Genomic DNA, 13405 nt, shown 5'->3' with positions numbered 1-13405 from the left:
TCCAAGGGGTGGTTGGGGTTTATTGCTCATGTAATGCCACATAGGGATGGGTGAGGCCAGTCACTCTCATCTTAAATGGCAGGACCAACTTGCCTAGCCCCAGGCTTCTACGCTCCTCATGGGGCAATGTAAGATTAGATGATGAATGAATGAATGAATTTTCCTTCTTTTTTCCCCAAGAGGTTATACTTCCTACTGGGTCATACATGGCTTATATTTGTGACTTACTGTAATTAGCCAATATTGGGACCATACTGAAGGTTAGGATTGTTATCACTGCTTGGTCATAATCATTTTCAGTGGCACTTAATTCTGTGGTATCTCAGTTGATCATTATATATCATGTTACTGTGATATTCGGAGAATAAATTGTGGACACCTGTTGGGAATGGCTGTTTTCTGCCTGTGTTTGTATGTGGAGAAGGAAGTAGGACAAAAAATGTTTGTATCCTCTCTGTAAACTTTTATAGGCTATGCAGATATTGTCCATTCTTTTCACCATCACTCTGACCTAAGTTTCCTCATTGAACCATTTGAGTATAAGAGCTGAGTAAGAGGTGTTAAGACTAAACTAAAAAGTGTCATATTCAAGGGGTTAATGAAATTTTTTTGTAACATTCACTACCGTATGTAGGGATCGATACCATACATCATTTAAATGTGTGTGTGTGTCAGTTCATCATCTTCATCCAGACTTCTATTTCTCTTCAAAGGATGGGATGAAGTAGTGTCCAGAATTCAAGAAAAAATGAGTTAGCACAAAATAGAGAGAAGTATCAACAGCATCCTCTGTGAAATGGGCCAGGCACTCATTCACTCATCATTCAAGCCACTGGAATCCTGGCTTTATCAATGGACGTTATGTAAATTGGAAGTTCTTACTTTACAGAAAGAGCATGTCCAAGAACAACGCCAAGGGCCTAACCACTCTGCGGCAGAAATACCGGAAGTATGCCAAGGACTTTGAGGACGATCTTGCTGCCTTCCGTGAAAACCCCGACACTCCTGATTCTGAGGGTGAGGCAGAACAAGGAGATGTGGAGGAGGATTCTGAGGATGATGAGCAGCTGATGGATGCACCCTCATTTAAGAAGGAAGCTGTGCCGGCCAAGTATGTATTGTGCATGTGCGTTGAGTCAAGATTCCTAATCACTTCCATTTTTCTAGCCATATAAAGTCATATTGGAGGGTTGGTTGCCTAGTAACCAAAGAGGCTGTTTCTGTCTCATAATTTGTGCTCATCAGAATAAATATAGCCATGATTTCCTATTCACGTGGCGGTGGCCCAGTTCCATCAGGTCAAAACAGATCAGCTATTTTTGACATTATATAACTCTACATGTATACTCAGAGTTTTAGTTTGTTGCCTCAATTCATGGGTGACAAGCGACAGTTGTCTTATTTTAGGTTATGTTACCATATCTGATTTTCTTTTAGTAGTAATTTGTGCCTCTAGCAGTTGAGGTTTTGCTTTTGGCTTTGTCTGTCTCAGCAATAATATAGAAAAATGATTGGATGGAATTGCAACAGATCTGGAATTTTGTTTTGGATGTTTTGGATAATCAGAGGAATACGGTAAGTAATTTTGAGAGAAAAAGATCAAAGGTTAAGGTCAGCATGAAATAGGGGATGTTGCTGTCTGGGCAGAGGTAGAGACCTTATTTACAGTAAGAAACCTGACAGCTCGATTGTGACCCCTCTGACCTGTGCTGCTGTTTCCACAAATGCCGAATGTCACCAGAATATTAAATAATTTGGCATTTATCTTAATCATTTACATCAAGGCATTTTGTTACTGAAATTTATCTGTTAAAAAAAAAATAAAGGCTATGTTGGATTTAAATGTTTATGACCTGTCAAAGTAGAAAGTCTGATCAATATTATTCATAAGGTATTTTCTTTTTTTCATGATGATAAGAACAGAATTTCATATACAGTAATCTCTAAATTATCCTGCGTGATTCAGCCAACCCCTGCACCGAATAATGCAGGACGCTGGATATTGCATCAGTATCCCTGGACAGCTATCCGTTTGGCATTGAGCTGGATAAAATGTCACTATCCTAAGCTATTCGTCTCGACCCTGTATCCAAAAAACTTTACCACTAGCTGTATTACCCATGAGTAAAAAATTAAAATGAAATGGCCATACCACGTTGAGTACACCGCTTCCCATCCAATCAGCGAAGTTAAGCAACGTTGGGTCTGGTTAGTACTTGGATGGGTGACCGCCTGGGAACACCAGATGCTGTTGGCACGTTCTCCCTACGTGTCAAGTGGGGTTGGTGGAGGATTAGTGCCCCTCCCTGTAAAAACAATTAACTCTAAGCCCTTGGCCACCCCGTTTGGGATACATGGCATCTGGCAATGAATGAATGAATGAATAAAATACAATACACTATTGATTTTAGTACATATAGCACAGTAATATAGTACCTAATAGATTTATATTGATACTTAGTGTTGCCACTGCCTCAAAAGCCACAAACTCAGCTGTCACGCAGAACTAGGTAACAGTTGTCAGAGCCCTAGGGCATGGAGCACTGAGGAGCCACAAAGGAAGTCACAGCTCTACAGCAACGAGTGAGGCACCGGGGGGTGGGGGGGGGGAGATAGACTAAGTCACACCATTAGGGGTTAGCCACACAGATGTACTGGACATAGCGTCACCCTCCAAAATTGCATACAGTAATATACTGCCAGTTGCTTCCCATTTCTGAACTGGATATTGCCCAATTTCACCGGATGTTGTTTTAATAGAGCTCAGCCAAAAGTGCCAGGTATTGCATTGGGCTGGATATTACAGCAATGGATAATTGAAAGATTACAGTACTTGTCTTTGCTTTTTAAATTATATCCATATTCAGATAATTAACACATGTACAGGTGAACGTGTAGTTAGAGTCATTGTAAAGTAGAAACCAGTAATTTTGTCAATAGTGATCTGGCAACTACATTCCATTGTGCTGGTTACTTAATTTACTAAAACATTGTTCACTTGACCACTTGCTCAGTTTCACATTTCACTAGTCTCCCTTACATGATGATCCACTTCCAAACACTCATTTACAAAATCTTACCTGCAAATAAATGGGGGATAAATTTTAAAATGTCTTTATCCCATGGACATCAGGGTAAAATCTGTACGCGCCTCACCTTAGTATGGAGGGGGGGGGGGAGCTTTGCTTCTAACCTTAATATCTCAGAAATTATAGCAGTTAGGGAAATGAAGTAAAGACCATATTACTCTCCAACACTTCTTGCAAATGAAAGTATCCCCAGGTCTGTAGGTTGTTGTGTTAATGAGTAATGACGAGAGGAAGAGGGCAAATTTTTGCCGCGAGAACAGGACGTGTTCATGCGTCTGCTTGCAGTCCTGACTGTGGCAGTGCTGTCAGCGTGATAACTTCTCCATTACTAGATAAACTATACACAGTGGTGTCCATGGGACACCGTATCTCACTATCACTGAGTCCTTTCCTAGTATCCTTGGAAGGAGGCTTGACAGGGGTGGATGAGGCAAAAGTCCACGTGAGGTGGGAACGGAATCGGATGAGAAAGGTTAAGAAAAAATTGTCCTACACCTGGCAGAGTCACAGAGGCGACTGAGATGTGGTTGGGTGGGCTGGTGGGAGTCTCCCCTGAGCTTTTGGTGATGAGATTAAGTGGTGGCCACTTCAAAAACAAGTGCGGTTTCTACCGACACCTGGCGCCGCCGTGCCACCAATTTTTTGACAGTTCCAACTGGCACCTGGCAGTTAGGGGTTAAGGACATTAAGACAGCAAATAAATATAGCAGTAAGGTGTAGCCAGGAGCATAACAGTCTGAAAAATTGCCATTATTTTCTTGTGAATATAGTTGGCCTGGGCTTCATTGGAAACTGTCAGGTACTGTTTGTCTGCTAATCATTACAGCAGAGTTGCGATTTAAGACAGAAAGAAACTGCGATCTTACAATAACATGGGCATTTAATTTCTCCTATAATTACTTAATAGCACGTTTATTCCACTCAGTTGCGCGAGAGAAACTGTGTGGGAAGTGGGTGCATTTAGGTATTGGATTTCCAGATGACTGCGTTTGTTTACAACTCGTGTTATGCTCTTGTTGGTCACTGATTGGCTTCCTTGACCCGACACAACTCATTTGACCCATGTCCCATATCATCTGCCACTGCCTGCCTCAGTGTTGTGGATGGTTGCTGTGATAGACGTTGTATTTGCTTATTTCTGTGCACCTCATTTCCTCTCAGAGCTCTGAGGGCGTAGTTCCAAACTAACTTTAGTTATGTCTGCGAACCCTGAAAGTGCTATGAACACAAGAAAAGCATTTATTCCAAAGGAATATGTAAAATTGTTGGACGAAGTGGCATGTGGTGTGGGAGTTTAAATGCAAATAGTCAGACATAAAATGAGTCAGATGTGTTTTCAATGTGGTTAGTTTCTTTGTTGGAAAAAAAAGTTAATGATGAATGAGCAGTAAAATTCATGTTTTTGCCTTTAGTACAAAGAAGTTTTGGGGAAAAAAAGAGGGGGGTGCTTTGTGACCAAGCTGTTATGAACTGATGGTCTTCGGTCGAGAAAATTTGGCTCTTACGGTATGTGAAGGCACTGTGTTGAAGTAAATAGTTAGGTTAGATAATTGTGTGAGTTCTGTTCTTGTGAATTATATTGTCATACAAATTATATTGCTTGGCTGACCTGTTTATTAATCACGATTACTGTATTCGTGGTTACCTGAGAAGTGAGAAGTATGCAATCACTCCATGCTGACGACTTCATTATAGTTTTTTTTCCTTTATTGCTGATGACTAATGACTTTCAAAAATAGTTTCACACACAATTTTTTTTTTTTTTTTTTAAATGAGCTTACCGAAAGTGATTCCAGGTGACATAGGCATCGTGCTGGGCGGCAGTTATAGTATTGACGTGTTGGTTAGGTCTGAAGTTTTTGCTTGATTGGTAATGAGGACTTTCAAGAGGATTAGTGGTAATCCTTGGTGGTTAAAATTTTTATGGAGAGTATTAGGGGCAAAACTAGTTGGTTAGGTTAGGTTAGAATGGAGTGATGTATCCAGTCAGTGAGATTGGATTTAAACACACTGTCTTGGGTGTCTTACAGCAGACATAAAGTTGTAATAACCTATCTTTAAATATATTTTTAACAAAAAATAGGGGGCTCCTAGAACCTAACCCCCTATTTTGCATGTAAACATATGTCACGTTTTAGCGCGAAATTGATTTTGCACAAGGTTCTGCATAACCAATCTCGTGTTGTATGAAGGCTGTACTGTATTGTAGATGGGGAGGATTGGAAGATAGTATCTAACTTGTTGCATCCCCAGGCTCATCTTATGTGAACTCAGTGGACACAGGAAATTGACATCATTGACTGGTCACTTCCAGAGGTCTTTTGTTGAGGTTATGTTGAAGGATGTCTGTGTTGTGATAGTATGGTACATTTAGTAAATGTGTTGTGGAATTGGGGGCTGAACTGCAGTGTGAGCGAAGTGGATTGTTTGAGAGTTGTATTTTGTTACCTCCACCAGCAGAATTACAGGAAGAAATGTACGCATCCCATTTTGTCTGTTTGTCCACATTAAATCTCGAAAAGTTACCAATGGATTTCAATGAAATTTTATGGAAATGTGGGTCATGGCTCAAGGAAGAGTTACCGGTAATTAAATTTTGATGGCGACGAGTTCGAGTCCTGGTTCAGGCCCCCCCCACCCAACCCCCTCCCCATTTTTTTTTTTCCACAAGCTATCTTCAAAAGTTATTGATGGATTTCAGTGAAATTTTGTGAATATGTGGGTCATAGGTCAAGGGAGATTGTTTTGTTACTGTAGCAGGGAAGGATGGTGGCTGCTAGTTGTACTCGTCATTTTGGTTTGGATAGTTTCTAAGGAGTGTATGGTGAGTGGTGGTCCTTGAAGGATGCTGTTTGGATGAAGGTTTTGTTCTGTATGTATGGGAATCGTAGCACTGGGAGGAGGAGGGGGGATGTTCCTGAGATACTCTATGTGGTCTCAGGTAGTGGGGTGTTCGTAGGGAACCTCAATTTCAGAAGGAAGAGGACAACGAGCGTTGACGTAAGCAGCATCTTTATTCAAACATTTCGACATTTAAAATGTCATCATCAGTGATGTAAAAATGGGAAACAAAAAACAAGTCAAAAACACTAAAATCACAATATTATGCAAGTGAAAATACACACAGAGACATACGGTCTACATATGACGAGAGTAAAATAGGGGTATAGGAAAGGATTCTAAAACAATTACGTAACATAAAGAGGTACTGCAGACATAGTGTTATTTAAAGATGGATTATGGGACTTTATATATATTGATTCCAGTAATCTTAAGTTACTATTTGATGAAGAAGCTAATATTTTAAAATACTCCTTTTTAAGTAAGATATCACATGATTCAAAATGGTATCTTACTGCTGAGTGAGGAGGGGACCTGAGTCGTCGGCCCATCCTGCTCGACTGACCCATATGTTCGTCTGTCCTAACCTTGAAAGCAGGGATTGTGCTACCAATATACCCGGCCTGGCAACCTGGGCAAGTGAAACAATAAACAACAGACGAACAGAGGTCGGTCGGAACAGGGTCTTTAACGTGAAAAAATGAGCCAATTTTGAATGAATTACTGAGTATAATCTTGAAGTCAATTTGAGGATAAAATTTAACAAGGGTGTGAATCAACCGGTTTTTCATTTGAACTGAAATAGCACCCAAGTAGGGTAAACTGAGATAAATTACCTCCTTACTAGCAGTAGAGATTTGTTGTTTAGGCATGTAATGGTTGTTAAGAAAATTCCTTACAAGACGATAGAACAAGTTATCACTGTAGCCATTATTTACGAAATATTTTCTTAGGAAACAAATCTCATCATGGAATAGAGAATATGTGGATGAGAGAAAAAATGCTCTATGTAACAAGGTCTTATTATTGTGTCTGACTCTCAGTGAGTTGTCTGGGCAGAGGTACTTTATACGCATTGCTTTATTCCCTTAATTCACGCGAGGGTTATGTTCCCAGACCCTTCGCGTATGTGGGAAATTCGCGTATATGTTCTGCCCTTGTGTGCACATAATTGTGCATGTCTACTAAGTATATTACATCAGAATAATACTGTTTATGCACTACATACACCTTATAAACTAGCATAAAGTATGAAAAACAACAAAAATGTAAGAAATTTAACACTGAAACCTGACAAGCACAGGCGTAGGTGGAGACACTTCAGCAGTCTGGTGCACAAGCCCTCACTGCCTCCCATATGCTACATTGTGCCTTCTTTATTGTCCAAACAGTTGACTCATTCACCCCAAACACACGGTTCCAAGCCAGTTCACAGGCGTAGGTGGAGACACTTCAGCACAGTCTGGTACACTAGCCCTCACTGCCTTCCGTATGCTACGTTCTGCCTTCTTAATTGTAAGAACAGTTGACTCACCCCAAACACACAGTTCCAAGACAATTCACCACGAAGTCAATTCACCATCAAAACATGGACGATTTCCTGTCATTCTATAAATATACTTATTATTGATTAATTAATACTTTAGTAACTAATTTTCAGGGGGATTTTATAACTCGTATAAGTAAAAAACTAGTGTACTGTACTTGCTGAATAAACTGGTATGTAAATAAATGATGGGGAATCGTCCTGACGGGGAATTGTCGCTGACATTCCTCCCTTAAGTTTGTCCAACACTTTAACTTTCTCTGTCAGCAACATCACTTTACTAGTCCGTTTTGGTGTGTTACCACATGCATCACTAGCACTACGCTTAGGCCCCAGGTTGGCAGACAAGGCAAGCAATCACTGGAAGGCAGAAAAGCAAGCCACAAATAACGATTCGCAAGTCATGCATGGTTCGACCGTCAGATTCAAACTGACTGTGTGGTGCGTGGTAGACCTACCTCCCACACACACACACACACACACACACACACACACACATATGTATGCACACGGGCAGCAGGTAGGTATTTTTATATTTTATTTATTTCTCTTGTATATTAAAATTATTTATTTGAATACTATAATTTTATGTTTTAATTATTGTACGAAAAATTCGTGGATAACCGAAATCGCGTGAAAAAAATTCGCGTGAATTAAGGGCATACTTGTATTTAAATTTTTTTTCTTCATAGTGTACATGTTATTTCCTTTAGAAAATATCCTTCTAACTTGATTCATTATGTGTTGGTTTTATTTTATTTTTGTAATTTTAGTGTTCATTCTCATCATCTAATTGTTTGTATTGGTTCAGGACAGCTAGGAAGTTTACCAAGAGTGATGATGATGATGATGACGATGATGACAGCATTGACTGGGATCCTGACTCTGAGGAGGAGACATCGTCATCTGATGGTGGAGGTGGCATCAGCAATATCAGGTCAGTCTGCTTTTTATATTTTTATTTATTTTTCTGTGGTCTGTGTGATTATTTTCATCTGTGGTCTGGTGCTGTAGCTGTTAGTTCAAAAGGGCTGTGGCTCATCCAGATCATAAAAGGTTTCTATTATATGAGCACTACTAATGGGCCGAGCATAGTTCAGTTTCCTAACCTTACTGGACTGCAATAGCCTAGGCTAACGTTGGGCGCCAGTGTTGCACAGGGGGATGATGTGAAATTGGCTGTTTATCATCTGTTACATCTCCATGTGCACATACATCCACAAAACTGCACCAGTCTGCAAAAGTCTTGTCCACTATTTGCATCCACCATTCATTACCAACCTTATCCCCCTCTCCATAAATATTTACCTGTCTCAACCCTATGGCACCGTTCCCTGCTGTCCAAACTCCCTTGCTATGGACCAACGTCTTTTGTTCCTTTGATTTCTTCATATCTTAGTGACAAGAAAATAAGAGTAAAAGTAGATGATGTATATTCCAATTTCCACTCAGTTAACGCTGGCGTGCCGCAGGGATCAGTTCTGGCACCAACCGTATTTCTGGTTCATATTAATGATCTCTTACCTGTCACCCACAGTGTCATTCACTCATATGCAGATGACTCAACACTACATAGTTCATTCACACTCAGACATCCATTTACAAAGTCTAATATCTCTACCTCTCAACTCAGTACAGCCATCATGCTCCATAAATCAAGATCTATCTACAATCAGTGAATGGGGACAAAACAACCTTGTCTCTTTTAATGCTAGTAAAACTAAATATATACAGTTTACTAATAGATAGATATTGCCAGATTCGTACATTACCTTCAGTGCTACCAATATTCCCATCTCCAAAAGTATTGAAATTCTCGGCGTCTCGCTTAACAGTGCCGTCAGCTGGACCTCTCATGTCAGATCACTTGTTAAAATCGCCTCAAAGAAACTTGGATTATTGTACGGAGTTCATAACTTCTTCGCCGATGAGCAGTTAGCTATAATTTATAAGAGTCGTGTGCACTATCAGCTTGAATATTGCTCACCCTTGTGGAATGGTTGTGGAGAGGTTGCATTAAGACAACTAGACAAAATTCAGAATAAAGCTGTTAGAATTATTAACAACCCTGCCATTACATATAAACTACCTCCCCTGCAAGTAAGAAGGAATGTTGCCTCCCTTGCATTATTTTACAGATATTTTTTTGGCAAATGCTCAGACGAAGTTATGTCCATGGTGCCACCTCTCCATGCCTTCCCTCGTGCTACACGGGCATCTGGTTGTGCTCATGACTGGAATGTCACTCAGCCATATTGCAGAACTTCTGCCTGTCAGAATTCTTTCATTCCCCGAACTACATCTCTTTGGAACTCGCTTCCTCAGAGTTGTTTCCCTCCAAATTTCAACCCACAACTGTTCAAGTCTAACTGTTACAGATATTTTATGAACAGAGGACACCAGTAATCTGGTGCATGGATTATTATTTTTTTTACTCATTTGTTTTTCCTTCCTCCGTTCTGTTATTTATTAAAAAAGAAAAAAAAAAAAATCTATGAATTGAACAGCCATGAGGATATCACACAGGTATGTCTCACTCAAATACTGATCTTACATCACACACTCACAGGCTAACCCTTACACAGGCTAATATTTAACAGCTTTCTATCCACACTATACGTATGCAGCTCCTTTCAGGATCGCAGAATGTTTACCTTGCATGCAGTTTGTAGATCCATAAGTGTCATAAATACCTTACAGTCACAAGCTTTCTTCACTGTCTCATTGCACACATCCCATTGCATTACTAAAGCCACTACAGACCTTATGATGTATTCCTTACTTTATGATAATTCTTTCATATACCTTTCCTTCAGCCCTCTATAGATGACTGTATGATGTTAGTAATAATGAACTGTTTGTATTGGTGGTCAAAATACTGTGTTTGTCACAGGGATAAGTTCTTGAAGACAACCAAGGACCGTGAAGATGATGAAATAAAGAAAAAGAAGAAGAGGGCACCAAGGGAGAAGAAGGATCGAGATGAGGAGAGTGATGACGATGCAGGATGGGAGCAGGTCAAGAAGGGTTCATCTATGCCTATGGTAAGGAGTGTAAAATTGATGTGTTATTGGTGCACAAGAACCTGGAATGTAATAAAATGAAGACATACTATATGCTGTCATGTGGTAGGTAGCTCTTGATCTAGTGCTACCTATGTCTCACCTTTATCACTCATTTTCTGTGTCAGCCCTCTGTCATCCTATTTTGCCCATCTTTACTGTCACTTTTTATTGTTCTTTCCTTCATAGGTGGCTCTAAATTGAGTGACAAGCTAAATGGTTTCCTGTAAGCCAGGAAACCATTTACAATGGAGGGTGGTAACCATATAACCAACCCATACATGTTTCCTACGTGTCAGCAAGTGGGTTGGCGGAGGGTTAGTGCCCCTCCCCATAAAACAAGTAACTCAAAGACAGCGGACCACCCCTTACAGGATTATGGTGTCTGGCTTTAAATTAAAAGAAAAAAAATTGTTTTCATTATTTGTTTCATGCTTTTTATGTAATTATTTTTCGGCTGCAGGAGAAACCCAAAATGTTCGGTAAGGATGATGAAATCAACGTAACGACGGTGCACAAGAAGCTCACCGAGATAATGGCAGCAAGAGGCAAGAAAGGCACGGACAGGAAGGAGCAGATTGAACTACTGCATGAACTGTTGTCGGTGGCTCAAGACAACAACCTCGGCCCTGCCATATATGTCAAAATTCAGTTCAGCATCATTATGAGCATTTATGACTACAATCCTTCTGTTTCGGACCCCATGAAGGCAGAATTCTGGGAGAAGGTATGTAGTTATTTGTTCTGTCTCATAGATGTATAGGAGGTGCATGTATAAGCATTATGTACACCAAAAATGGTTTGGTCTGTGACTTGGAGGCAGAATTTTAGGGTTTTGAAGGGTATGTATTTATGTATGTACTGGTATTTGGCCAGTTTCTCTAGGCTTGCTATTGGTATTTCCCAGTTCAGTATTTTCCCCTTGTATTCTGCATCCTATCCTTACCCCATCTTTAGGTGGGAAAAAAGGTCAGAATTGTGATCATGTAAGAGTGGTTGTATATCATGAGGGAGTATTTGTGCAAGATAAGCATGTGTGATGCACTGTGTTACACCTGTTATAACTTTACTTTTGATTGTATTGTAGTGATCATGGTAAGGCTTGATTTGATGAAGTTGTGGGTAAGTACTTTATGCTTATAGGTTTGACAGTAGGATCTTGGTACAATATGCTATTCATCATCCTCATCTTAACTGTACAACTTTCATCCATCATAGGAGCACACTGCTTTATCCTTATGTTGTTTTTCTATACAGTATTTTTTCTGTCATCATCCTTGTTTCCATAATTTGTTATTCCCCTTTCTTCACAATACATACAGACCTGTTCCAACATTACCCTCGGCCCTAAGAGATGTTTTTTGGTATCTTAATTCCTGTCTTTTGGTAACATTGATTTATTCTTGCTACCTCAGCAGGAGTTCATTCAGGAGTGGATCAACTTCTTGTAATAAAGGAATAAGTAATGGTTATTTCTAACTTCTCCAAGGCTGAATAGAATTGTTGGGTGGAAAGAACAAAATGAAAACTACATCATTGGATTAAAGTGGCTGTTAACATGCATAGACAACTTTTGAAACAGTGTTCTGTGCTTGCATGGGCCAATTTTTTATCATTTTTTGGCTGCTTTCCAAACTGCTTTGTGTCTTGCAGCTCAGGACTACATCCCACATATTTCTTGGTCTTGTCAAAGGTGCTCACCTTTTCACATTCAGACATGTTTAGCACTTCACCCAGTTATATCCACATTTATATTCTACGTCCAAATCAACGCTGCCTACCTGTAGGCTGTGTATCACATTATTAGTACTCTAAATGCCAAGTGTCCTCATAAATTTGAGAAAGGCGAAGCCAGTGAATGTACAGTGAGGCTGGATGGTGAGGAAATGGAAAATGTGAGTATAGTATGTTTAAGTACTTGAGGAGTGTGATGAGTAAGGATGGAAGTTTGGAGGGTGAAGTGCATGAAGGGGTACAACAAGGAAGAAAGGTTGCTGGTTCCTTGAAAGCAGTGATAAGAAACTGGGAAGTGAGCATGGAAGTGAAAAAGTTACTACAAGACAGTATTGTGATACCAACTCTAACGTATGGAAGTGAAGCTTGGACGTTGTTGGAAGGACACAAGAGTGAGAGCAGTGGAAATGAGTTATTTAAGAGGAGCCTGTGGAGTCACATGGAGAGACAGGCTGACAAATGAGGATATAAGGGAGCTTTGTGGTGTGGATGTGGACGTGATAGGAAGCGTTAGGAGGAACACACTGAGGTGGTTTGGCCATGTGGAGAGGATGGATGGTGAGAGACTGACGATGAGAGTGTATGTGAGTGAGGTGGAGGGGGAGGCCGAGGATGAGATGGAGGGATGGAGTGGAAAGGTATATGGAGAGGGGGGTGTGAGTTGGGAGCAGGGCGGTGAAATGGCGTGGGACAGGGCAATGTGGAGGCAATTTGTTTGTGGCCACCCTGTATGGGATTAAGGCATCTGGCAATAGATAGATAGATAGTGTTCTGTGTCTGAGTGTATCTTGTCATATGTCGGGCCATTCTTATTGTAGAATGATGACAACTTTGATGATCTTTTATTACCTCTATTTCACTACCATAGACCATCGTACTGCATGCACACTTAACACGTTGTATCCCTTTTGTGTTCGTAGGATCTCAGTGTTTTTTCTTATCTGTTCATAAGTTCTAGATCATATTGGAGTGGGACTTGCTTCAAGACTGAGCTTCTCTTAGAGCTCTAAGTGCATTCATATCCAAGATACCCATGTCAGCAACTGTCTTAAAAACCTGGTGAGTTTAAAAAGGGTAGGGGTTATAAACACATTATAAGAATAAGAAGCTGCAGCATTCATGCATTGAGCAAG

General features: G+C 40.2%; 1 protein-coding gene and 1 non-coding gene across 2 annotated transcripts in view; both read left to right on the top strand.

Annotated features, from left to right (window-relative positions):
• Positions 1 to 13405, top strand: part of eIF3c (eukaryotic translation initiation factor 3 subunit c) — a 94629-nt gene that overhangs the window by 40529 nt on the left and 40695 nt on the right. Inside the window, exons 5-8 of the mRNA XM_080271573.1 lie at positions 890 to 1111; positions 8288 to 8413; positions 10370 to 10520; positions 11002 to 11265. Of these exons, the coding sequence (XP_080127699.1) occupies positions 890 to 1111; positions 8288 to 8413; positions 10370 to 10520; positions 11002 to 11265 (763 nt within the window). The remainder of the gene's footprint in view (positions 1 to 889; positions 1112 to 8287; positions 8414 to 10369; positions 10521 to 11001; positions 11266 to 13405) is intronic.
• Positions 2139 to 2257, top strand: LOC145398879 (5S ribosomal RNA). The gene has a single exon (XR_013897211.1). It is a non-coding gene; the product is annotated as a 5S ribosomal RNA (ribosomal RNA).

This window comes from Coenobita brevimanus, chromosome 46, assembly GCF_032717465.1.
Source record: "Coenobita brevimanus isolate Jiangsu-jjx chromosome 46, ASM3271746v2, whole genome shotgun sequence".
NCBI lineage: Eukaryota > Metazoa > Arthropoda > Malacostraca > Decapoda > Coenobitidae > Coenobita > Coenobita brevimanus.
Note: the sequence above shows the minus strand (reverse complement) of the source record. Positions and strands in the feature narration are given on the sequence as shown.